Source organism: Triturus cristatus, chromosome 9 (genome assembly GCF_964204655.1).
Source record: "Triturus cristatus chromosome 9, aTriCri1.1, whole genome shotgun sequence".
Classification (NCBI taxonomy): domain Eukaryota; kingdom Metazoa; phylum Chordata; class Amphibia; order Caudata; family Salamandridae; genus Triturus; species Triturus cristatus.
Window position 1 is genome coordinate 44,085,635 of NC_140592.1, and position 25,585 is coordinate 44,111,219.

The window sequence follows — 25,585 nt, forward strand, 5'->3', positions numbered from 1 at the left end:
TTGGTGGGATCTAGGTCATGATTGTGTGCATCTATGATATAGTGCTGGCTGTGGTATAAGGTGGTGATTCTTAGCATATTACAAAATTATTTGCATTATGCTGTCTATTCCTGACATAATGTTTGCTGTGGGAAAAAAGGTGTACATATTTGGCATATTGTAGACTTTCTCTTTATGCTGATGCCCACCCAGATGCAAAAATCATGGAAATATTTAACACTAGACGTTTTTTTCTTACATCAATAGATATGCATGCAAGACCAAATCTGGCAATATGTAAGGCACTGAAATTTAGTGATCAGAATTAGCACGGAGGTTTTCTTTCCTTCATATGTTCCTGATGGAGGCTTTTCATCAACCATATTGATTAAGCTGTTCATGAAATTGACTAGTGTGGCTTGTTTTCTGAGCATGTATGATTTGAAGCTCTAAATATACAGGTCAAGATTGTGAGTTCTGTGTGGCTGTCGCTTTTTCCAAACTGCCACTTCTAAGTAGATTGACATACCATATGGCTGAGAAGATGCATCGCGGGAAAATGGAAGTATAAGATGATGCTACATACAGTTGAAAACTCAATTAACTATTAAACACATCCTGTGTATTTATTTTTTAAACTTCAATATCTATGCCTTTTTATCCAAAGTGAAATTGTATTAAAAATGCACAGGTGTTCCTTTGTTTTATAGTTTCCCCAAAAACGTATGGTGAAGGTCAGGCTTACTTGGCGCATAATGATGGTACTGAACTTTATAATGAGTTCCCCTTCAGAACTTGTAGAAAATGTAAGTTCCACTATATTCAGAATTGGAGGGGCAAACTTCCCAAACTCCCCTCAGCATATATGGAAAAATTATTTCTTGCTTGCTCCCCTCGTGGCGTGTATAATGTTCTTGTTTTACAAAACATTCAATAAAAAAAGACAAAACATTAAGATAAAGTTAACATTAAAAAACGCTGTTTGACTCTTGGTCTATGCGCTATTTCCCATTATCCCACTGACCCAATTAGCTAATAAATATAAAAGTTATAAAAAAGATATATAAAAAAATGTATTATATATAAATTATATATATAGTTATTAAAAATACATAAAACAGTTATTTTCTTTTTCTTAATGAAGAGAACTGGTGAGGGCACACAAAGAATATACCACTTATGACGCATGCACCCCCTGATCAAACACAAAAAAAGTGATGGGAAGAATGCATGAAAATAGTGTAGACCACAGGCAGTCGCACTGGGTAGCAATCCAACCCTTTGGTATTTGCCCACTGTGAAACTGCTGTCAGAATAGTGCCTTCTGTTCCCTCCAAAAGGGAACACAAGTAACCCCAGACCAGATTCAGCCTTGTTAGTGAGGTATAGCTTGGCCCTATGGCACAGTGAAGAAGGTCCCCACATCGGGCATGCCCATGGCCACCAAGGGCGTTCAATCATATACACAAAATGTGATGGAAGTAATGGTTTTCTGGCAATTCAAGATGGATTTTTCCATGAGAATCTGGGTCAGTACTGATGTGCATAAGGCAGGCCTCTGTCTAGACTGGTATAGCGGGTGAAATGCTCGGAATGATACCGAGAGCGATTGACAGTGATTGACTATTTGCAAGCATTCTTCCCATCACCATCAATGTGCTTGATGTAACAGCTTAAGAGGCCCAGGGTATCCCCAGATATGGGTCCCTTTTAGGAATTCTACTTGAGTGGAGGTGTTTTCTTTCTGGTCCACTTTGACTTGGATGGGTTTGCTACTCCTGACCTCTCAGCAGGATCCCCTGTAAGAAATCTCACTTGCCTTAAATCCTAATTGTCTTCCAGTGAAATCGGCATTCAAGTTATGAAGCGGTCCTTTGCTTCCATGGACAAGAAATATTTTTTACCTTTTGCACACAAAATGACCTGCTACTGGTTGGCATGATGGAACATAGGATGAAGTGTGGGGACATAAAGGCACAGTGCCAGATTTCACTTTCTTGTCTATGACAAACTGTCTATACTTACATTGCCCTTTATTTCCTTTTTTTCTTTTAACAGATGTTTTTGAAATATGTTTCTTTTCGCTTTTATGCAAATGACGTGGAAATTTGATTTCAAATTGGGTGCTTTTTAGAAATAATTTTTTAATAGGCTGCAGAGATTATTTTTTTTTATTCGGCACACTTCTCTACTGAAAAGTCATATGCATGTGTACATTTTTATATAAGTGTTTGAAAAGTATTCCGGGATCCTGCATGTGGACAGGACAGTTCACTGCTTATGACTTTTGATGAGGATTACCTGGGAAGGAACTAGAATTGCTGGTAAGTCATTTTTCCTTCCTAAGGTTACTTAAATCATTTCTGCTGAAAGAATCTTAACAGTGTTTGTAATATTGTACTTTTTCAGGTTGTTAATCCTAAAACAGACGAGCAGCGACAAAGACTGCAAGAAGCTTGCAAAGATATTCTGATCTTCAAAAATCTTGATCAGGTAATATTTGGAGACTAACAAATGGCAGTTAATTGTGGCAGTGTTACTATTGGTATCTCTTTCTCACCCATTGTAGAGTCAGTTGAATTGAAGCCTCTAATTATTATTATTTTCTTTTTTTTTAAGTGTTATGGACATCATTTCTTCATTACCATAGAGTGGGAGATTTCAGGCATCATTGTAACCTGCAGAGCTTTGTTTTTACCTTGTTTTTTCAGCTTGCTGCAGTTGCCAGGCACTGGCATGACAATGTCCTGAAATAGTTTCTATAGTTTTCCAAGAAAACAACAGTTTTGTTTAACATGGACACCAAGTAAATTACGTTTTGTATGAAGAAATTATAAAGCACATGATTCCTGGGTTCTCCCCAGTAAAGAGCGACTAGTGTATAGTCATGCGATAGAAAGCAGTCCGACCATGACTCAGTCCTGAAGAACAATGAAACCAAATGAGTGAGAGAGCCTTTTCTGGCAGACATTGAGTGTGTTTACCCATCAAAGTCGCTCATTGTCTTTTTTTCTGCAAATCAGTATAGATTCTGTATCGCAGGATTCTCGCTGATAGTCCTAAACATTACAGCAAACAAATGATGGATGGAATGCTTACAATGCAAACATTCTCCCCCAGTCAAAAGATCTGGGTTAAATTCATCGTTCTTTTGCCCACTACTCCACCCCAGTTTGGACCCAGCCATATGCAAATCACCCTGTGCCTCATGGGAACAGTCCAGACCGAACTGCCAGGCCAGGTCCTCCCTGGACCGGAAACAAGCATCCTGGGACCGGTTTCAGGGTATGTCCCCCTTCAGCCAGGCTAGCTTGAATCCAGTGGCACAGTGAGCAAGGGACCCACGTCTGGACATACCTATCCAGTGATAGTCCTAAACATAGCATAGTCCCACCTGCAACCTGCATGTGTGTACTCTGGAATCCCCCTCTCTCCCCCCCAACCCAAGGTTACAGGGATGCTATAGTCAGGTTCCCATTTCACTTGTACAGAACCAGAGATATTATGCAGTTATTTGAGGGAACTATAACTTATGCCCCAGCAATGCACTGCTTATGACTTCACATAATACATCACTCATGACCTGGTCAGTGACCTCACTTATGACATCTAAAATGACATCACTGATGACATCATCCAGCGAGTGTGAGTGTTTTCTAAGAATTTGAGTGTTAAACATAGATACTAAGCAACTACAAAAGTTAAATTAGTATACTAGGTGTACTACTAATGAGCAATACTACTTTTAACATATAATATGTGAGTGACTGTGTATCCATGTGTGAGTGGGTGTCTGAGAGACTATATGGGTGTGTGACTGGCTGTATGGGTGGGTGTGTAGGTGTCAGTGGCTGTATAGGTGGGTGAGTGACTGTATGGGTGAGTCAGTGGCTGTGTCAGTGACTTGGTGGGTGAGGGATGTGAATGTCTATATGGGTGAGTGGATATATGTCTGAATGGCTGTATGAGTGAGTGACTAAGATGTGGTATTGCACATTGTGTTGCTTTTCGTAAAATGAAATCACCTCCCCCAGACTCAATACCATGTTAGTGTGTCATCATCATCAGTCTTTATTCGATTTAAAATGAATCATAAAAGACACAAACATAAAACAAAGAGCACAATATTTTGTGCCCACAAAAGTACAAAACATCAATACATACATTAAAAAGTATGTTAAAAAAACATTAAACAAGTCAAAAATACTGACGAAAAGATGTACAAGGTTAAAAAGACTCACAAACTACTGTGAAATCTTGATCACTAGATTATAAAACAGGTCTTGAGGCACAGAAGAGACCCAAGCCCCAATTTAATTAGGGGACTTCTAAGGTGTGCTTGATCGCTTTTCTCCGTAGAGACCACGCCCATCCCAGGTATTTAGCTAAGGCCACAGAAATGATTGTTAGGGAGCTAGTGTGCAGGATTCGTAATGCCACAGCGCTGCTCCTGGTACCAAGGATCTTACACATGGGAGAGAGCCAAACGCGCCTTGGGATAGTAAATGCCGGACAGGCAAACAAAAAGTGGGCAGTTGTTTCTGTTTGTGCCCCACAAGCAGGGCATGGTTCCTCCTGTGCCCTAGCCCACCTTCCAGTCAAAGACCGAAGAGGCAGAGAACCAGCTCTGAACTGGAAGTAAAGTTTCCTGTCACCGACATTGGTATCCAAATCCCAATATAATTCTAGTGCAGGAGTAATTTTAGCCTCTAAATAGCTACCGGACATCCCAGAAGCTCTACTCCATACCTGGAATTCAACTCTTTCCCAGTATGCCATTTTGAGGGATCTCTTTGATGGAAACAGAGCGGCCACCGGGTCACACCATAACCCCTCCATACCCATGTCTTTCAGTGTCTCATGCAGGTTCTTCACCCATCCGATTTTATGGAAAACATCTGTTTTTATAATGTCCGTAAGACCGTTAGCATAATGGGAGAGCTCAGGAGTAGTCCAGAGTCTCCGCCAGTATAGAACCGGTCGAAGTTTTGCAATATCCAGAATAGACCTCCTACCTAATTCATATCTAAGAGGAATCAGAGGAGTGCTCTGGGGAAGACCAGTTATACTTCGAAAGAATTTATGTTCAACGCTGGATAAAGTTGCTAACTGGTCAAAACCCCATAGCTCTGCCCCATAAAGCACAGAGCTTAAGGCCTTGGCTTCATAAACTTGTAGTACAGGGTTTATTGGTTTTGTAAAAGATTTGTTGAATTCCCTGCTTAAGGCACCGGATAATTGTTTAAATCGCAGGGTGGCCGTTTCAATGTGTTTGCGCCATTTGTTATCATTTGCTAGGTGCATGCCAAGGTACGTGAAGTTGTTAACCATCTCTAGTGGTTGGCCATTCATGAATACCTTTTTCCCTCGAAAGCTAGGATGGGGGTTGAAGGCCATGAACTTTGTTTTAGCCACGTTAACCTCCAGACCGCGGTCGAGACAGAAATCATCGAACACACGCAGGGCTCTTTGCAAACCAATCGATGTTTTGGATACAATGAGCGTATCGTCTGCAAACATCAATTATGGGATGGTAACTCCAGCCAACCTTGGGGCATCAGTGTTTACACAAAGCATGAGATCAACTATCCCGTTAATGTATAATGAGAAGAGCGTGGGTGCCATGGTACAACCTTGGCGTACACCACGCTCAACCGGGAACTCAGGAGTAACCTCACCTGGCCCACCCCACTGAATCCTAGCGTAGTTAGACTCGTGCAGTCGCATACCCAGTGTCAAAGTTTCTTTAGGGAGACCAAGTTTTTCCAATACTGCCCACAACCGAAGACGAGGCACAAGGTCAAAGGCAGCTCTCAAGTCCACAAAAGCAGCATAGAGGCTGCCCTTGCCCAGCGTCACCACCCTCCAGTGGAGCTGGACGAAACGGAAAACCTGGTCCACTGTGCTAGTTAGCTTGCGGAAACCTGCTTGGAAGGGGGACAGGATGTTATTATCGTCAATCCACTCCAGTATCTGATTCAGGACCATCCTCCCGATCACCTTCTGGATGGAATCTATAAGGCTAATTGGCCTGTAGTTGCCTGGGAGTGTCTTGTCTCCCTTCTTAAATACAGGGATTATGACTGCCCCCCCCCCCCCCCCCCATGACTTAGGAACGGGTGCACCTACAGCCACAGCATTTGCCAGTAGAGTGATGTACTTACTCCAACTGGCTTTGTTGTGAAGGAAGACATCAGGAGGGACCCCATCTGGTCCAGGAGCACGACCACTAGCAACAGAACCCAGGGCCATCAAAGCATCTTGAGTACAGAAGGGACCTTGGGAGTAGAGAGCATGAGTTGGAACCCAGGCGAAATTGAATGAGGGATTACAAGCATATTGTGATTTGAAATATTTTAACCACTCCTCCTGGGAAACATAGTTAGAAGGGCTATCAGGTCGCCCTCCTCTATCCCACTTAATGATGTTCCAAAATAGCCGGGAATCTCTGATGTGACATGCTCCTTTTAAATCAAGCCAATGTTGGTCATCCCAATTCCTTTGGGCCAGTCTTACAGCTTTTTTGTACAATAGTCTGGCTGTGCGAACACGATCATTGTGTCCACTAGAAAGAGCTATAGCCAAATTGGCCCTGGATTGTCTACAGTCATCATCGTACCATCGAAGTCGCTTTAAAGGGACCTTATTAGATTTCCTCACAGGCTTCATAAAATGTGAACTTATACCGTCAAACAACGTGTCGTGAAGTTCGGTGGCTACTACGCTACCTGGCTCGTAGGCCAGCATGCCCTCAAGCTCCAGTATAGTACCGGCAAGTTTCTTGTCTATATCAGTAATAGCCTTGTTATTGATCTTAAGCTCGCGCCACTTAAGTCTGCGCATGTCGTTTGTGGGAACGACTTCAGGCGGCCTAGGTTCCATGTCCTCAGCTGCTAGATAGCTACTCTTCCACCATTGGTGGGTTACACAGATAGGGTTATGATAACTCTCGGCTCTAACTTCGACCACCATATCCAATACGGATCGCCATAGCTTCAGGCTGCAAAGAACATAATCAATCCTACTAGAGTGCCGGCCATTGTCAAATGTGTTGGCCCCTAGTTTGTCGCCTGGCGTCCTGCGATTCAGTGCCCTCAGACCATACTCATAGCAAAAAGCATTGACCTGAACAATAGTCTCAGTCCACCTTTTTATAGGACTGAGGTCAAGCTCAGGTATTCCCCAGAGCTGATCTTCCTCAGGGTCAACACCCCACCCGAGCTCGGGATCCAGGAGTGGTTCAAAAGTGACGTTCAGGTCCCCAGCGACAAGCACTCCCCTCTCACCTGAGTGCTGGTCAATAAGGGAAGCCAGATGAGCCAAAACCCGTGATCCCGGCCTCTTGGTCCCCCTCATATACAGATTGTAAATGTCCAAATCACCCAGGGGGCCCAGTGGTAACCTGACTAGTTGGATATCATTGGACTTGGTTGGCACTTCATGTGCTCCTGGGAATAGATCTTGTCGAACCCAGGTTACCAAGCCTCCCATCGGACGCCCCTTGGGTCCCTGGATTGCTGGGACACAAAAGTTCAAAAAGCCCTGCATAAACTGGAGCTCGCAGGACCAGGTCTCCTGGTAGAGGCAAACATCAAAGCCACCAATGAATGCTAACCATTCTGGAGAGTCCATTTTTGTCTTCAATCCAGCAACATTCCAGGAAATCATTAAGCCCTTCTCCGATCCGTACCCTGGTGCTTGGTTTGGACTAGCATAGGTCTGTTCAGGACCCCTTTGGTTTTCACCATCCTGTTTTGGGGTTAGTGCTCCTATTGCTTTAGACACCCCGTGAGATATGGAGTGGGCTACCTCTCCTCCACCCTTAGACCCACCTCTAATGATGTTTAACATGGGAGACATGATAGGAAGCGGCCCCTCAATCACCGGTCAAGCCGAAGCTACAGGGTAACACAGATCATTGGTATAGTCAGGTGAATGAGTGGTAGGCCCTAGGTTGGTTCCCCGTCTTGCCCAGTCTTGACTAGATCTTGCAACTGTATTAGGGTCAAAGTTATAAAAATGCCTCAAATCGTGTACCCCAATTTCCGACCAGTCACATACAGATGGGTGATCGCAAATGAAGCGCACTATGCGTCTATCTTCAAAATTAATGATAATGGAATCCCCTGGGGCATCTTTTGGTCTAGGTCCCACCCAACTAACCCTTCTGGCAAAGAGGATCTTCCCATCCATATAATTCGGAATCGGTCTGTTCTTATTTAGCCAGAATATTACTTGTTTTTGAGTTGTTGGTAGGATTCCAATATGCCATCTTTTAATTCAGGGACACCAGTCAGTACAGCAACATGAGGTATGGAGTCCGGAGGAAGATAAATATGAGCCCTAGGAGATTTGATGGTTTTATCGCTAGACTCCCAGGTTACTCCTTTGCTCACACCCTTACTTGCAGTATGAGTGCTGGAGTTACCCTTTAAGTTAGTCCTATCTTGGCCAACACCTTGATTGATGACATTATCTTTTAGCCGGGACCTTAGGGGAGGCAACCTTAGAATTGGCCTTGGTTGACACATCGAGGTCAAGAGGGGGGGAGTGACAAGACAGAAGGAGTAGCATTTGCCCCAGAGGGCTTGTCACTATCTTTGGTAACTAGTTTAATAACGTTTTTCAATGAACAGAAGTTATCTAAAATAGTTTGTTCAAGACGTTCAACCCTTTCATTGACCACTTTTACCCTTTCTAAGAGGGGGAGTAATAGAGAACGCACCATCTGCTAATCTGGGGGATCAGGTCACTGATTTGGGGCTGGTCGGGGGGCCTATTAATAGTCTCGCCCAAAAGTAAATGGTCATCAGCCTGTGCCTCACCCGTCACAGTTGATGAATTTTTCGTAACGTTGGGAAGCTTCGCCTGACTCCCTCCCTGAGTCGCCCCATCTCTTTTCCTCTTGAGATTTGAAGGTTTTACAACTTTTCTGCTAGCCCTTGTCTGGGGATAAGCTGTAACGGGATTAGGGGTACTAGCTGTTGTAGGGGCAGCTTCGCCCGGGACCTCAATGGTGTCACCACTAGCCAATAGTATAATGGGACTATACCCTGTATTTCCCCACTGGGCTAAGTCACCTGTATCCTGACCTGCTAGGCTATTAGGGGATTTCGCTAGTGCAAGAGTTCCCATAGATGAGCGTCTGGCATGGATTAGTTCTGAAGATAAACGCCGCTCAGTAATAGCTAATTCATGTTCTAGTACTGATACCGCTCTGATAATAAATTGATCGAGGGTACCAGGCACTGACCCACCCCCACAAGTACGCTTCCCTTTACCCGCCATCTTGTGCTGGAAACACACCAATAGCAATGTGGACTCCAAGGCAGTGTCCACAATTCAGGGAAGCACAGGCGCGCATAAAACTGAGTAGTAGTCTTCTATATTAATACAAATGAATGGCCCTAGAGGCTCAGCAGCACATACAGTGAACATTTAACAACTGCCCAATAAACTAGGAGGCACACTTCTACCTTGTGCACATGAGCTCAACAGCAACGTTAGAGGGGTGGCCCAGCCCAGTCGGGTCCAGTCAGGGACGGGCAAGGACGGGCCCGCCCTTGGCCCGGGCGCGTCCCGCGCAGCGGTGCGCCTGTGGGGCTTATGAATGAGCTAGGCGCAGCCGGATGTCGTCGTCGGCATGCGCCCAGCACCAAGGCTTCTGGGGGTTGTGGTCCTGTGGCCGTTTCCCTCACGGCGTCGGCAGAGCTGTTGCACGACTGGATTCACCCCCGCAATGGCCGTTCCCCTCACGGCAGGCAGCAAAATAGCAAGGTGAGTTCCTCTGATTGCGCGTCCCGCGCAGCGGTGCGCCTCTGGGGCTTATGAATGAGCTAGGCGCAGCCGGATGTCGTCGGCATGCGCCCAGCACCAAGGCTTCTGGGGGTTGTGGTCCTGTGGCCGTTTCCCTCACGGCGTCGGCAGAGCTGTTGCACGACTGGATTCACCCCCGCAATGGCCGTTCCCCTCACGGCAGGCAGCAAAATAGCAAGGTGAGTTCCTCTGATTGCGCGTCCCGCGCAGCGGTGCGCCTCTGGGGCTTATGAATGAGCTAGGCGCAGCCGGATGTCGTCGGCATGCGCCCAGCACCAAGGCTTCTGGGGGTTGTGGTCCTGTGGCCGTTTCCCTCACGGCATCGGCAGAGCTGTTGCACGGCTGGATTCACCCCCGCAATGGCCGTTCCCCTCACGGCAGGCAGCAAAAGCAAAATAGCAAGGTGAGTTCCTCTGATTGTGCGTCCCGCGCAGCGGTGCGCCTGTGGGGCTTATGAATGAGCTAGGCGCAGCCGGATGTCGTCGTCGGCATGGGCCCAGCACCAAGGCTTCTGGGGGTTGTGGTCCTGTGGCCGTTTCCCTCACGGCGTCGGCAGAGCTGTTGCATGGCTGGATTCACCCCCGCAATGGCCGTTCCCCTCACGGCAGGCAGCAAAAGCAAAATAGCAAGGTGAGTTCCTCTGATTGCGCGTCAGTGTGTCAATAAGAGCAAACAAAACACGCTGCACTTTTTATTATTCTGTACATTTTACTGTAATTTTAGATGTTTTTATCTGAAGCTCCGGTTTGTTATCCATAAAATTAGGTCCCATATAAATTGCAATGAAATTTCTGGTTACTATAGAGGATCCATTGACGTGCTATGATGCTGCCCTGTTAATTTTGAAATCGATTAATGCATGAAAAAGTATTGTGCTATAAACTAGAAATGAATGGTCTTAATGTGGGTATTTATTAAAATGTGCAATTTTATTTAAAATGTATTATACTGTGTTTGCTTTTATGGCTGTTTGATTTTAATAGCTGAATAAAGATTTTGATGATGAGTGAGCGACTGGGTGTGCAAGTGTGCTGTATTATTGGGAGAGTGGCTCTTTGAATGGGAGTTTGGTAAATGAGTTGTTGTGTGAGTGGCTGTATAGTAGAGTATGTGTCTGAATTGCTTTATGGGTGATTGAGCAGATGTGTAAGTACTTATATGGATGTGTGAATGGGTATGTAAGTGGTTGGGAGTGTGTGTGAGTTTGGTTGTATGTGTGAGTGGGTGTGTGAGAGGCTGTATATGTGAATAAGTGGGTGTGTAGTAGCTGTATGGGTGAGTGTGTGACTGAGTGGCTGTATGGGTGAATGACTAGTGTGAGTAGCTATATGGGTGAGTGGTTGTGTGAGTGGCTGTATGGAAGAATAAGCTGATGTATGAGTACAAATATGGGTCTGTGAATGGGTATGTGACTGGTTGTGTGGGTGTCTGAGTGGGCGTACGAGAAGTTGTATGGGGTGTTAGAGGGTTTGTGGGTGGTTCTGTGGATGTCATTGACCGTGTCATGAGTAAGGTAATATGTGAGGTTATAAGAAGTGCATTGCGGGGGGCGTGAGTTACAGTTCTGCTCAGGTAGCTATAACTACTGAATTTCTATGGTTCTGTACAAGTGAAATCTGAGCCTAACTATAACTTCACTGAAAAACCAAAGGTTACAGGGAAGTTCTAATGTTTTTTAAATTCTATTTCCTAACTATAATATCCCTATAACCTTTGATATTTAAAGTGAATTTCTGTGATTTTTTAAAATATTAGTTATGTTTGCAAAGTGATGGAGAAAGGGGGTGGGCCTCAGACCAGCTCTTAGCAATACCACAGTGTGGGACTTACTGAAGGTAACAGAAGGGGTTCTTGGACCCCAAGGACCCTCAACTTCCAAGAGGTCTAAATCCCCCAACCAGTGGAGCACCAGGAGGTGTGTTTTCAGAGTAATGAAGAAAGGGGGTGGGGCATGTGACCAGCTCTCTGCAATCTCACTCTGTGGAACCTACTGTATGTAACAGGAGGGGTTTTTGGCCCCCAAGGACCCTCAGCAGCCAAGGGGACTATTTTCCCAACAAGTTGTGCGTCAGAAGGCCTTTTTGCAGAGTGCTTGAGAATAGGGGGGCACTCCCCGGAGGACAGTGTTTGTTTAATTTTTTTTTTTATAGAGGGAGGAGTCCCCCTCCCCAGGCTGATTTCGGCCCTGGGGCCCAGTCTGTAAAAAAAATATATAATAGTAATAATAATAGGGGGGTGGAGGCTGCACGATTTTGGCCCTGGGAACCCTATCCCCTAGGGACCAGCCATTTGGCAATGTGGTAGGGGGCACTGAGACGATTTTAGACCGGGACCCCATCCCCTGGGGCCTGGCCATTTAAAAATGGGGGAGGAGGGGTGCGCGGACCCTCTTCTCTGGCTGATTTCGTCCCCAGGGACCCCATCCCATGGGGCCTGGCCGTGTTTCTCTCTGTATTGGGACCGCTGGGGAGCCTGAAGGCCCTTGCGGTCTCTGCCGGGTCCCCACCTCCTAAGGTAGCTGGCATTGCTTTCAGACATGGGGAGCTGCTAAACATGCAGCTCTGTGTCTGAAAGCATGATAGCGGACAGGGAACCATACGAATGCTCCGCTTTCAGCCAGCAACAGCATTTCTCTGCTCTCGCTTGTGTTAAAGGGTGGTTTATTTCAATGAATTAAAAAGACAGGCAAAATTGTGCACTTTTGCCTGATTGGAGACAGAAAGAATGTATTTGTTCAATGTTAAAAACATTGCAATAAATAAGAGCCTTTATTTTCCTTTCACACGGAAAACCACAAAAGGAAGCCTACTTTGAAAGAGACATACTTCCCCTTTCTGTAACTACACAGATAGAAATAGTTCTGTTCAAATGCTACTATATTTTTACAAAGCTTATTTATTTGTCAACTATTTTAATTGTCTAGCCAGTAATGAAATTTATATACTGACTATCACTTGCAAAAGCTGGAGATGTCTGATATCGGCTATTGCTAAACCTCCCATGCCACCCACAAGACGTAAACTGACTATCTCCTTTTCTGGAGTTCGACCCTTTCAGAACCCGCGAGAGCTGGAAAACGCAAGGCGCTGTTTCCTCTTACCTATCTGTACTAATTATATACAAAAGACCATGCATGGAAAATGAAAACCCACAATTTTAAATATCAAAATCTAATACCGACTCCTGGCTCAGTGCCCATTCACACGTGTTTAAACTGAGTAGGGTTGTGTTGTCGTGGCAAGACACCAGTTAAGCAAGGAACTGTGGTTTAGGACAGAGGCGCACCTACAAATGCTCAACTGACAGTTCAGCCAAACAACACATCTGGACAAGGCAAAGAGATTAAGAGAGAAATATACTCTTTGACTTACCCGCGTGTGTGGGTCTGCTTAGTCAGGAAGAAGCACCGCGGGGCAATCTCTGTCCGCTGTCACAGGCAACAGGTTCCATTTTCTTGCTCGCTGGGGAGTCTGTGCAAGTCCCTTCGTGGTCGCCAGCTGTTAAAGAATTGTTTTTAGGGTGCACTGCACCACCTTAATTTGAGCAGGGGTGCTCTAAGATAAGGAAATACATATGTGAGCTGCCGGAACTGACTCAAGAGTGGCACATTTTATTTGAAGAAACCATTTCAAGCAATAAAATTAAAGATACACTTTGTTATTCAATAATAAAGCTGTTCAGTCTTAGCAAAGACCAGGTGTCAAAGACACATTTTGAAATGAAAAACATGCAATTGCAATAAGACTTAAAATCATAATAATGCAAAGAGAGAAAGACTTTTCAAAGTACAATAAAGCATTTGCAATCTTAAACTAGAATTCTAAATGAGAGTAGCGGTTAACCGGGGAGCACTCGGGCACGTCGTGACTCAAAAGTTTCACGGTGCAAGGTGGTCCGTCGAATGGACTGTTGCCAGCTCTTTTATATTGGTTTAATGAGGAAGTGCTTAACCACAAGTCCGGGTCATGCCAGGTGTTTGATCGTCAATCATACCACAATTCGTACATTTATCAGAACCGATATGAGTCACTTCACAGAATTTTTATAAGAAAGCTGAAGATTACAAAAGGTTAGAGGTCATTTTCTCAGGCCATGTTGCTTGTCTTTGTTACCTGAAGCTAGCAGAAAGACAGTAGTATGAAGAAATTGAAATATTGCCACTGGCCCCCACCAACATTGTACCCCATCATGTTCCTCTCAGCTCGAGATGTTCCCTGGTCTGTGGTATTGCTATATTTCAGTGGATGTGAGAAGAGAAGTACAACGAGGGAGTAGGGGCTCGGTGACTTGTTTACAAAGAAGACATCGAACTGGGGCTCGTGTTCTACGCATAGGAGATGTCTTGCGACTATCAGGGAGGCATAGTGGCCTACCTGTGTTTAGCAAATATTTGTCAGTATGGTCAAATTAACAAATTCCTATATGCTGGCTGGTGGGGCCATATGAGGGTCTCATGCTTCAGGTGTGGGGCAGGAATGGCCTAAGGCACTTATATGGAAGCATTTTTTGGTGTGGCTTGTCAGGAGCGGTTAAAGTTCCCACCAAACCACAGCAAACAGCGGGGTCCGTAGGACCATTATTGGTTCCAGGAGGGGGTCCCTCCTTTGAAGTAGATGACCTCCCTCCAGGAAGGGGGGCCGCGTGGCCCCCTCCCACTTTCAATGTGAATTTGGCCCGGGGAATTGGTGGTCCCCAGGGCTGGGGCAGGGGATCAGCTTGCCACACCAACTAACTATAATTTATCCCCGCGGTGATGGTGGTCCCCGGGGCGTTCGCATGGCCCGCCCAATTTTATTTTTCTATATGGCCCTGGTGAGGTGGAGGTCTCCGGGGCCAGGGTTTCTGAGAGGGTGTCCCCCCCCCCACCCCTTACCCCTTAACAATACATTATCTCTGGGGTGGTGGTGGGTACTCCAGTATTGGAACTTTCATAGATTCACATGCTTGAATCATTCTCCGTTGTTGAGGTGGGACTCCCCGGTACATCAAAATAGCAATGCAAAGCTAGTACAAACTAGGAAACTAGGCCCATTTCAGTTTTGTAACCTATCCATCTCTTTTTGTAAAAGAGACCAAATAAAAAACCCAACTAATCCGAACAATTCCACCCTCTAGAATAGAACCCTCCTGAGAGAACCTCAGACCTTCATATTTTCTACTGCACGTTGTGCTAGGGAATCTCCACTGAGCTCTGCTCAGTTATTTCCTTCATTATTCTCTTGCGAGGTATTTTCCTACTCTTTTAATTGAAATTATTCTAGAACTTTATCCACTAGTCCTGATGTCTGACAAGGAGAAAAAAGGTCTTTTAGAGCCTGCGCCACCTGTTTTAAGAAAAGACTTTGTGGATGACCCTCATAAAGACTGTATCTACTGCCTGTATCCTGACCACAAAGCCAAGGATTGAAAGGTATGTCGTACCTTCTCCACTAAGACTCTGAGGGATCGTGAGGGGCGTCTTTTTATTTGGTTACAGAAGTTAAAATCCAGGAGATCCCATTTCTAGTGAAGAGTGATGAGGCCTCATCTTCTAAAAGATCTCATAAGTGGGAAAGGTCTGACCCCCGTTCTTCTGAGGAGCGCCCTCAAAAAAGACCACCGATGGGTCTGGCAGACTTGGTGCTACAAAATATCCTCACCGAGGTGAAATGCAAATTAATTATGTTGCCCCCGTTTAAATATCCATTTGCACTTTCTTATTGGTTCCAGCAAGTGTAGTCGGTGAGTTTACTTGCATTTTCATGTTTTTGCTGTGGAAAAATGTGAAGTCCATCATCGCTCACTACACTTGCTGGAACCAATAGGAAAGTGCAAATGGATATTTAAACGGGGGCAACATAATTAATTTGCTTAGAAGGCATTGAAGAAGGCAGAATGCCGAAACGGGTCTGCCTTAAAATTAAATAAAGAAATTGAAAGTTGTGGAGTCCGTGGAGTGCGTTGAAAATCCTGTTTGGGAAGTTGTTGAATAAAATTGATGCATGACCGCCATTGTCACGACAACGACACTCGCCCACAAGCTGTTCGGCAAAGAAGTGGCTTTGATGGAGAAAATTTAAATGTTTTGCCTGAACCGCCGCCAATGACCAGTACGGTGAATCTCATTGACACCTAGTCAGCGTTTACTATAAACGGAGGAGTACAGTTACCAAACCGTTCACTGTGGGTTCACCCCTGTGTGCAGTGGACCACGACAGGGTGAGGAACAATCTTTCAATTTAACCCCTGAGGTGAGCGCTATCGTGGAGTTAAGACGTGTGTTTTCGTGTCCACTAAGATTAAACACATTTACTTAAATTGCAAAAACATGAAAATGCAAGTAAACTCACTTAGAGATGATGATATTTACCCACGATAACATGGCGGACATAATAACTGTGGAAAAATGTGAAGTCCATCATCGCTCGTTACACTTGCTGGAACCAATAGGAAAGTGCAAATGGATATTTAAATGGTGGGGGCAACATAATTAATTTGCATAGAAGGCATTGAAGAAGTCGGAATGCCGAAATCGGTCTGCCTTAAAATTAAATAAAGAAATTGAAAGGTGTGGAGTCCGTGGAGTGCGTTGAAAATCCTGTTTGGGAAGTTGTTGAATAAAATTGATGCATGACCGCCACTGTCACGACAACGACACCCGCCCGCAAGCTGTTCGCTGGCTTTGATGGAGGAAAAAAATAAATATATATATATATATATATATCAGTCTCGTCTCACCAAGTTTTTCCAAACAACAACCGAGAGTGGACCCAAGATAAGTGCTGGTTTTCTATTTTATTTCTTTAGAATGTCGCCATGACGCGTTTCGACAGCTCCCTGCCTTGATCACATGACAGCATTACTTCGTGTGCGCAATCTATTTAAAGTGACTGTGTCCAATCAAATAATTCATAGACATAGAAAACATGATTTGCATGATGCTTTCGAAAGCTTGAACAATAATCAATCAATCAATCAATGACATTTATAGAGCGCACTACATTCCCGTAGGGTCTCAAGGCGCTGGGGGTGGGGGGGGGTGCCGCTACTGCTCGAACAGCCAGGTCTTCAGCTTCTTCCTGAAGGAGAGGTGGTCTTGGGTCAGGCACAGGTCGGTCGGGAGGGAGTTCCAGGTCTTGGCGGCCAGGTAGGAGAAGGACCTTCCTCCTGTAGTCGCTCTTCGGATGCGGGGGACGGCGGCGAGGGCGTGGTTGGCTGATCGGAGGTGGCGTTTGGGAGCGTAGAAGTTGATTCGGCTGTTGAGGTAGCTCGGGCCTTGGTCGTGTAGGGCTTTGTGTGCGTGGGTGAGGAGGCGGAAGGTGATTCTTTTGTTGACGGGGAGCCAGTGAAGGTCTCTCAGATGTCCGGAGATGTGGCTGGTTCGTGGGATGTCGAGGAGGAGTCTGGCTGAGGCGTTCTGGATCCGCTGGAGTCTCTTCTGGAGCTTGGCGGTGGTACCGGCGTAGAGGGCGTTGCCGTAGTCCAGTCGGCTAGTGACGAGGGCCTGGGTGACGGTCTTCCTGGTCTCGGTGGGGATCCACCAGAAGATCTTCCGTAGCATGCGTAGGATGTTGAAGCACGCCGAGGAGACGTTGTTGACTTGCCTGGTCATGGAGAGGGAGGAGTCCAGGATGAAGCCCAGGTTGCGTGCATGGTCTGTCGGTTTGGGTGCGGTGCCCAGGGCGGGAGGCCACCAGGAGTCGTCCCAGGCGGAGGGTGAGGAGCCCAGGATGAGGACCTCCGTCTTGTCCGAGTTCAGTTTCAGGCGGCTGGTCTTCATCCACTCGGCTACCTCTTTCATCCCTTCGTGCAGGTTGGCTCTGGCGGCGGCGGGGTCGTTGGTCAGGGAGAGGATCAGCTGGGTGTCGTCGGCGTAGGAGATTATGTTGAGGTTGTGTTGGCGTGCGATGGCCGCGAGGGGGCTCATGTAGACGTTGAAGAGGGTGGGGCTCAGAGAGGATCCTTGAGGGACGCCGCAGATGACTTCGGTGGCCTCTGACTTGTACGGTGGTAGACGGACTCTCTGTGTTCTTCCGTCGAGGAAGGAGATGATCCATTCCAGCGCCCTGTCCTGGATTCCGACGTTGCTGAGGCGCTGTACTAGGGTGCGGTGGCAGACAGTGTCGAATGCCGCGGAGAGGTCTAGGAGGATGAGGGCCGCTGTTTCTCCGTTGTCCATCAGGGCTCGGATGTCATCGGTGGCGGCGATGAGGGCGGTCTCGGTGCTGTGATTGGCTCGGAAGCCGGACTGTGAGGGGTCGAGGGATCCATTCGTCTCGAGGAAGGCGGCCATCTGCTTGTTGACGGTCTTCTCGATGACTTTGGCAGGAAACGGGAGGAGCGAGATGGGGCGGTAATTCTTGAGTTCGGTGGGGTCCGCTGTGGGTTTCTTGAGTAGAGCGCTGAGTTCGGCGTGCTTCCAGCTCTCAGGGAAGGTGGCGGTGTCGAAGGATGTGTTGATGATGTCTCGCAGGTGGGGTGCGATGACAGCGTCAGCCTTGTTGAAGACGTGGTGAGGGCAGGGGTCGGTCGGTGATCCGGAGTGGATGGAGTTCATCGTGCGGATGGTGTCTTCGGTGCTGATCGGGGTCCAGGCGTGGAGGGTGGTGGTGGGGGGTGGTTGTTCGGTCTTGGTGTGCGTTGGTTGGTTGTTGAAGCTGTTGTGTATGTCCGCGATCTTGTTGTGGAAGTATGAAGCGAGGGAGTTGCAGAGGTCTTGCGATGGGGTGATGTCGTTGTTTCCTGCGCTGGGGTTGGATAGCTCTTTCACGATGTTGAAGAGTTCCTTGCAGTTGTGTGCGTTGTTGTCCAGCCGGTCCTTGAACGCAGTTTTCTTTGCGGCGCGGATCAGCTGGTGGTGCTTCCGGGTGGCCAGCTTGAGGGTGGTCCTGTTGTCCGGTGTAGGATCCCTTCTCCAGACTTTCTCGAGGGCTCGGCAGTTCTTCTTGGAGCTCTTGAGTTCGTCGGTGAACCACGGGGCTTTCTTGCTGCCGGGTCTGCTGGGCGGGGTCCTCAGCGGGGCGAGTTCGTCCGCGCAGTTGCTGATCCACTTCGTGAGGTTGTCGGCGGCCTGGCTGGGGTTCGCTGAGCTGGCAGGAGGGTGCAGGCTCAGGGAGGTGGCGAGCTGGTCGGCAGTGATCTTGTTAATAATAATAATAATAATAAAGGGGTTTGTAGAGCGCATGGTGACGCCTACCGGCGTATCCCCGCGCTGAGGAATAGAGTCAGAGATCAGAGGAGGGGAAGAGCCTAAAGGGCAAATAGGTGTGTTTTTAGAAGTTTCCTGAAGGTGGCTTCATTTTTTGCTAACCTAATATTGATGGGAAGGGTGTTCCATTTGGTTGCTGCCAGGGAACGAAAAGATCGACCTCCCATTCTGGATTTTTTTATACGGGGGATCATGAGGAGGCCCTTTCCCATCGAGCGAAGTGCTCTGTTAGGCTCGTATGGGACAGCTAGGTCAGACAAGTAGGACGGTGCACTGTGAGAGATAATTCTAAAGCATAAAAGAAGGGCTTTAAAAAGAATTCTCTTCCTGATGGGCAGCCAATGAAGGGTTGCCAAGGTGGATTTAGAAGCAACTCTTCTGGGTAATCTCAATACTAGCCGTGCTGCCGAGTTTTGTAGTACCTGCAGTCTCCTGATGTTCTTTTCCGAAGTACCAAGAAGAAGTACATTGCCATAGTCCATGCGAGAGGTAACTAGGGCCTGAGTCAAGGTACGCCTGGCCTCCAAAGGGAGAAGGTCCAGGGTACGGTTGAGAGTTTTCATGACCCCAAAGCACTTCCCTACAATTTTATTTACATGGCTGTCAAAGGAGAGTTTGGTATCCACCCAGACACCTAAATTCTTTGCTTCTCTGCCGGGAGTAGGCAGAGGCCCCAGACAGGATGGCCACCACTCCTTGGTCCAGCTAGTGTCCTTGCCTCCAATTATCAACACCTCAGTCTTCGAGCCGTTAAGTTTGAGGCAATGTTGGGTCATCCAATCTGCAAGATTGCTCATGCAGGTTTTAAAATTTTCAGCAGCCAAGGAGGGAACTTGGGACAGGGAGATCAGCAGTTGAGTATCGTCGGCGTAAGAGACTAGCTCTACGCCGTACGATTGGACCACCCCTGCCAGTGGGGCCATATACAGGTTGAACAGGGTGGGACTCAGGGCAGAGCCCTGAGGTACCCCCTGTTCTAACGCTATGCTGTCCGAGAGAAAATTGCCTCTCTGAACCTGAAAGCTCCGGTTGGTTAGGAAAGCTTTCAGCCAGCCCAGTGCCTTCCCGGTGACCCCAGCTTTGTTTAGACACTGTAGCAAGATGAAGTGTGCTACAGTGTCAAACGCAGCACTGAGGTCCAGCATAATGAGTGCCATGGTCTTACCCTCATCTGCGCCTTCCCGTAAAGTTTCAGTCGCTCTCAGGAGCGCTGTCTCTGTTGAATAGCCTGATCTAAAACCAGACTGAGAGCTGTGTAAAGCATTTTGGGATTCGAGATAGGCCATGAGTTGAATATTTGCTATTTTCTCTGCGACTTTGGCTAGGTAAGGTAGCAGAGATATAGGTCTTAAATTGTCTAGGGTATCCTGACTCACATTGGGCTTTTTCTTTATTGGAAGTACGATTGCTTTTTTCCAGTCTTCAGGCAGACAGGCTGTAGAAAAGGAAATTTGTAGCACGTGCCTAAGGTGGGGCTCCAAAACAGCCAGACTAGCAGCTATTATTTTGGGAGGAGCCGGATCCCGAGGGGAACCAGATTTAATACTTTGGCAGATTTTTACAAAGATTTCCAGGGAAGGGACCGTGAAATTACGCAGGCATAAATCTGTGGGAGCGGCATCATCACTCTCAGCAAAGTCATGTCCTGGTTTTATGTTGCCCGAAAAGTTGGCATAGATGTCAGTGATCTTGCCGGAAAAATACTTAGCGATCTTATTGCAAGTATCAACTGAATCATTAAGGGAAATATTGTTAGAGGCAGTTACAGAGATTTCTTTAAAGATCTTAAAAAGCTCCTTCGAGGAATTCTCTGCTTCTATAATGCGAATGTTATAGTGGGATGCTTTGGAGGCTCGGATCATTCTATAATAGTTTTTTTGCGCTTCTTTGTAAAGGGTTTTAGTTTTTGGGCAAAAATTGATACGCCATGTCCGCTCAAGTTTTTTACAAGCGGATTTGGCTAGACGTAGTTCGTGAGTGAACCACGGATTAGCTTTATTGGCTCTCTTGATGTTAGTCAGCATACGAATCGGGGCAGTGCTATCTAAAGCAGTTGTGATGCATTTTTGTAGCTGACTATAAGCTGTTTCACAATCAGACCCTCCAGGAGGTCCAGCGTTATCAAATTTCTTAATAAAAGAGTCAAGGGAGAAATTTTTCCATTTTCTACATTGATAGCGATAAGCAGTATCAGAGCTGAGTTCGGTAGCAGGGATCTGTATTTGCATCGGAATCACGAAATGGTCAGACCAGGGTATCGGTAGAGGGGCCAGAGGGAGTACTCCAGTCCAGTTCCCAAAAATGGGGTCCAGCAAATGTCCTAATTGGTGAGTTGGGTCCTGGTTTTTAAGCTCTAGCTGTAAAGAGAGCAGATCAGACTTTATGTCAGCTGCCTCATTGTCAAGGGGGTTGTCAAAGTGGACATTCATGTCTCCCAACACTAGCAATCTGGATTTTCTCAGTGCTAGGTGAGTTGTAGCCTCCATAAGGCTAGATGTAAAGTCATAGAGTCTTCCTGGGGGTCGGTATATAAGGATACCCGAGAGGGAATATTTCGGCCCTATTAAGATGGTAAAGGAGCCTGCTTCACTATGATCTATCGAAAGAGGAGATAGGGAGCATTCTAAAGGTGCCCTAGTTGCTATAGCGATACCCCCACCTCTACCATCCTTCCTATCAAGTCTGGAGAGGGAGTATCCCGGTGGCAAGGCCTCAATTATGACAGGGTCAGAATGCTCATCTAACCAGGTCTCAGTGAGAAACAAGATATTGAGTTCTTCATCCTCAAGGAGATGATAGATTTGATTACAATGCTTCCTAAGGGATCTGCAATTCAATAATGCCGCTTTTAGCAGCCCTTTCGTGTTAGAAGTGGTGAGGCAATTATTATCAGGAGTGAAGGGACATATGTTGCAACCATGTAGCGATATAGCCTCCATAGAGTGTTTGCAGGGGAGTGCAGTATTAGGGCATAGATCCAGCAATACCTGTCTATCATACCGCCTCTCTTGGGACTTGAAGGTGACAGGGTCCGAAGCCCCGCGCCCCGTCCGGCCGCGGACGGGCGCAGACGGGCTTGCCTTAGGCGCGCCTTCGGCGCGCAAACGGCGCTCCCGCTGCGCTCTTCCGCTGCGCTTACGTGGGACGCACATTTATGGAAAGAGGATATGGGCGTGGCCTCGCGTTACCAGCGATGGCGTCCGATGTTTACCCTTTCTACAGCGCTAGAATCCGCTGTTAGTAGGTGCCTGCTGGCGGGAAATGTCTACAACTAGCTCAGGTAGGTGCAGAGAATTAAAATACAAATAATCACAGTTTCACACAAAGTTTTATAAAAAACGAGCAAATTACACCTCTGGCTTCCGCCTCAGAGGTCTATCTATTCCAATGTGTCGCGCTCTCCAATCAGCGCTTTCATAGGGTAGGAGGGGGCGTGGCCTAGCGAGTGGGCGTGGCCTCGCGTTACCAGCGATGGCGTCCGATGTTTACCCTTTCTACAGCGCTAGAATCCGCTGTTAGTAGGTGCCTGCTGGCGGGAAATGTCTACAACTAGCTCAGGTAGGTGCAGAGAATTAAAATACAAATAATCACAGTTTCACACAAAGTTTTATAAAAAACGAGCAAATTACACCTCCGGCTTCCGCCTCAGAGGTCTATCTATTCCAATGTGTCGCGCTCTCCAATCAGCGCTTTCATAGGGTAGGAGGGGGCGTGGCCTAGCGAGTGGGCGTGGCCTCGCGTTACCAGCGATGGCGTCCGATGTTTACCCTTTCTACAGCGCTAGAATCCGCTGTTAGTAGGTGCCTGCTGGCGGGAAATGTCTACAACTAGCTCAGGTAGGTGCAGAGAATTAAAATACAAATAATCACAGTTTCACACAAAGTTTTATAAAAAACGAGCAAATTACACCTCCGGCTTCCGCCTCAGAGGTCTATCTATTCCAGCTTCTTCGGGCAACCTGTTGCTGGTGGTGGTGGGTCGTCGTTCTCTTGAAGGTGAAGTGGACGCAGCTGTGGTCCGTCCATTGAAGCTCTGTGGCGTGGCTGAAGTCGATGTCTGTGCTGGAAGAGAAGACTGCGTCGAGTGTGTGTCCGGCGAGGTGGGTGGGGGTGGACACCAGCTGCTTGAGTCCAAGATTGGCGAGGTTGTCGAGCAGGGTGCTGGTGTTGCGGTCGTTGTTGTTCTCCAGGTGGAAGTTGAGGTCCCCCAGGAGGATGTAGTCGGCGGAGGGGAGGGCATGCGGGCTGACGAAGTCGGCGATGTCCTCGCTGAATTGTGTGCGTGGTCCCGGGGGTCGGTAGATCAGGGTGCCTCTGAGGGTGGTGTTCGGGTCGGTGTGGATCTGGAAATGCAGGTGTTCGGCGGTGGTCAGGGTGTTGTCGGTGCTGGTCGTGAGACGGATGGTGTTCCTGTGGATGATGGCGATGCCTCCTCCCATCTGGTTGGCGTTGCGGTCCCTCCGGACGATCTTGTAGCCCTCTGGGATGGCGATGGCGATGTCGGGAGCTGAAGAGGCGTTCATCCAGGTCTCTGTGAGGAAGGCAACGTCAAGGGCTGTGGCGTCTAGGAGGTTCCAGAGTTCGATGGCGTGTCTGTGGACGGAGCGGGTGTTGAGCAGGATGCACTTGAGGTGGGTGCTGCTGGTGTTCGACTTGGCGGGTGCTGGTGCGAGGCAGGTCCGGATGCAGGTGAATTTGCAGGCGTGGCAGCTGACAGGTCCGTGGGTGCGTCGTGGTGTGGCTTGGTGGCATTCTGGGAGTCGGCCGGTGTTGAGAGCGATGAGGGTGGCGGCGGAGTACGTCCGGCGGGTCGGCCGGGGTCTTCGAATGGCATAAATGCTTGAAAAAGTAATGTAGCTAACAATCATATAGTATAAATATATAAATACAGATAAAACTCAGTTAGCAGCACATTATTGTACTATACATGTATATACAAAAAAACATAATCAGAATTTAATAGTTTGCATAAATGCTTAGTTCCTGAATTATGTGTTGTAAGGCGTTGCCGGTTCCATTACAAATGTTTGATAATTTTCTGAAATAGTTTGCTTAAATGCAAAAGAGGACCGGTATAGCCTAATGTCTATTGTATTGAATGGACCACATTTACAAGTGCCTAAAATGTGAGAAAATTAATAAATTATAAAAAATCTCCCATATTGCAAACAGCTATATTTTACCCTTCTATTTCCCATTGTTATAAAGTGCCCGTGCTATGTTTAATGAAATGTTATCATATTACCTTTGCCTCATCTATTTCTGATTAATTTCTTTTCAAAGTTAAATTTTTAGAGGCAATAAGGGATGTTTGAAGTACAAGTGTAAAGTCTAGGGTACAAAAGGAGTTTATGGATGTATTTTAGAGTAATTGATTCCCACTATTGTACTTTAAAATTAATATAAATATGTATATAAATATTAAATACATAAAATGTTAATAAATACAATCCAATTACTAAAATCTACTCCATAAAATTTCCTAACCATTACAATATAAAAGCAGCATGAAAAGAAGAAAATACATAGAGGATAAAAGATCACGGAACTCAGTATATGTTTGATTAAAAACCATTGGGTTATAGTGTGTATGTTTGTTATGTTTGTTATAGATTATACTAATGATATCATTCTTAGTCTAAATAAGTGTGCAAATCCTCACTAGTGTTTAGGACCCCCGGCTGCTTTGTGTCTATCTCTAAAATATATTTTGTTTCAAGGCGCCTTAGTTTGTGCTCCCGATCACCTCCTCTTTTTAGGGGAGGGATAGCATCAATGACAAAATATTTCAGATTACTATCATGATGCAATTTGAAGTGCCTAGCTACCGGGTAACTTGGGTCATTGTTGACGATGGCCCTTGTATGTTGCAGAATGCGTTTGTGGACAGATAACTTAGTGCTGCCTATATATGATAGATTGCAACTACATTGTAGAACATAAATGGCAAATTCCGTCCGACATGTCAGATGTTGTTTTATATCAAAGGCTTTGCTACTAAACGCAGTGTGATATGAGGTTTTATTTATACCATACTGACATGCTTTGCAGCTAGAGCATTTAAAGAAACCATTCCTGGCCACTAACCATCCTGTCTGCTGTTGTTCTTCAGGGTTTTTTCGAACTAGAGCATTGGCCATTGAAAATGATTTTCTATAAGTTATGGCCGGATGCTTAGGGAGCATTGCTCCAATTACTGGGTCATCCTGGACTATAGGCCAATTCCGTCTAATAATGGTTCGCAACTGTTGTTCCTGCCTGGAGTAAGTTAGTATCAATCTAGTTGGTTCCTTACCCATCTCCCCTTTATTTATGCTCGCTATCTGTGATTTGCTATTGACTTTTAGTAAATCTTGCCTGGAGCGTTTCCTAGATTTGACTATAGCATTGTCAATAGATACACTGTTGTATCCTCTTTCTAGGAATCGCTTTTTACTTTCCAGTTGTTTCTCTTTTAAATCATGGTCCTCACTATAGACCCTACGAATACGCAGCATTTCTCCGTATGGGATGCTTTGTATTAGGTGTGGAGGGTGTGCACTAGATGCATGCAACATAGTGTTCCCTGCCGTGTCCTTGCGGTATAGAGATGTAGTCATGATGT

The 25,585-nt window shown here is 46.4% G+C and overlaps 1 protein-coding gene across 1 annotated transcript in view; it reads left to right on the forward strand.

Annotated features, from left to right (window-relative positions):
• PRKAR2A (protein kinase cAMP-dependent type II regulatory subunit alpha) overlaps nucleotides 1–25,585 on the forward strand; it is an 826,119-nt gene that overhangs the window by 349,361 nt on the left and 451,173 nt on the right. The window contains exon 4 of the mRNA XM_085624357.1: nucleotides 2,389–2,472. Within this exon, the coding sequence (XP_085480483.1) occupies nucleotides 2,389–2,472 (84 nt within the window). The remainder of the gene's footprint in view (nucleotides 1–2,388; nucleotides 2,473–25,585) is intronic.